General features: G+C 59.9%; 1 protein-coding gene across 1 annotated transcript in view; it reads right to left on the bottom strand.

Annotated features, from left to right (window-relative positions):
- Positions 1 to 576: 576 nt before the first annotated feature.
- Positions 577 to 1,013, bottom strand: part of NEU4 (sialidase 4) — a gene marked incomplete at its 5' end in the record, with an annotated part of 2,116 nt that continues 1,679 nt past the window's right edge. Inside the window, one exon of the mRNA XM_010290558.1 lies at positions 577 to 1,001. Within this exon, the coding sequence (XP_010288860.1) occupies positions 577 to 1,001 (425 nt within the window). The remainder of the gene's footprint in view (positions 1,002 to 1,013) is intronic.

Here is a 1,013-nt window from a genome sequence, read left to right as displayed (position 1 = left end):
TGTGCGGGGAGGAGGTTTGCCCCAAAACTGATAAGTTTCAGAGGAAAGTACAAGGTCCACGGTAGCTTACACAAACAAAAAAAAGCAATTGGCCAGATGAAGCAGTAACTGTTGAAAAAAGGAAGAATTTGCTCAAACAGGAGCGTTAAAAAGGAGCGATAAAAACCAGAACACCCTGGAGCAGGGTGGTAGTACCAGGCAGGGCACGGCTGGAGCCCCGTGTGCCCCTGACCTGGCACCCGGCGGACGTGGGTGGCATGGGGTGCCCCGGCTGCCTTCTCCCCTGCGTTGCTGCTGTTGCCCCCATTATGGATTTCACGGAGCAGCTCCTGCGCTTGGAAAGGAGCCGGGGGCCGGGCTGGTGGCACGAGCCTCCCTGCCCAGCTAATTGCACAACTAACAAATAGCAATAAAAATGAGATAAAAACCCGCTTTTGGAATGGTAGCACATGCCTTCTGTGTGATGTGGCCGTGCTGGCTGGTGGCAGGACGCTGGTCCATGAGCATCCCGGCGCGCAGGGCTCTGGGTTGGTGCCCTGGGGTCCGGCGCTGGGGGAAGCCGACCTGGGGGGGCAACTAGGAGATGAGGCAGCTCCTTCGCCCCTGCTTCCTGCGGCGTGGGGGGCCGCCATCCCGCTGGGGAGCGGTGGCTCTCAGGGGGATGTTCTGCAGCACATCGTGCAGTGTGAACATGCTGAAGGAGATCTGCTCGTAGGGCGACCGTGTCCCGTTCTCGTAGAGGCAGGCAAAAGCAATGTCTGGGCCACCAGAGATGGAGGCCTCGTTGTAGGGCAGCTCCATGTAAGCCAGGTCCGAGTAAGCGCTTGGACCCTCGTAGATGACCCACGGCTCAGTCCAGCTCTCCACGTCCCTGGGGAAGGTGCTGAGGTGAACCCCCATGTTGACTCGTGACATGGAGCTGGTGGGGTGGGAGTAGAGGACCCACGTCGGTGCTTGGAAGAAGCCAGTGGGGCTGGGGGTCACCACTGGGTCCCCTCGGACTGCGGGGATGG

This window comes from Phaethon lepturus, unplaced genomic scaffold, assembly GCF_000687285.1.
Source record: "Phaethon lepturus isolate BGI_N335 unplaced genomic scaffold, ASM68728v1 scaffold37057, whole genome shotgun sequence".
In the NCBI taxonomy this organism is placed as follows: Eukaryota; Metazoa; Chordata; class Aves; order Phaethontiformes; family Phaethontidae; genus Phaethon; species Phaethon lepturus.
Note: the sequence above shows the minus strand (reverse complement) of the source record. Positions and strands in the feature narration are given on the sequence as shown.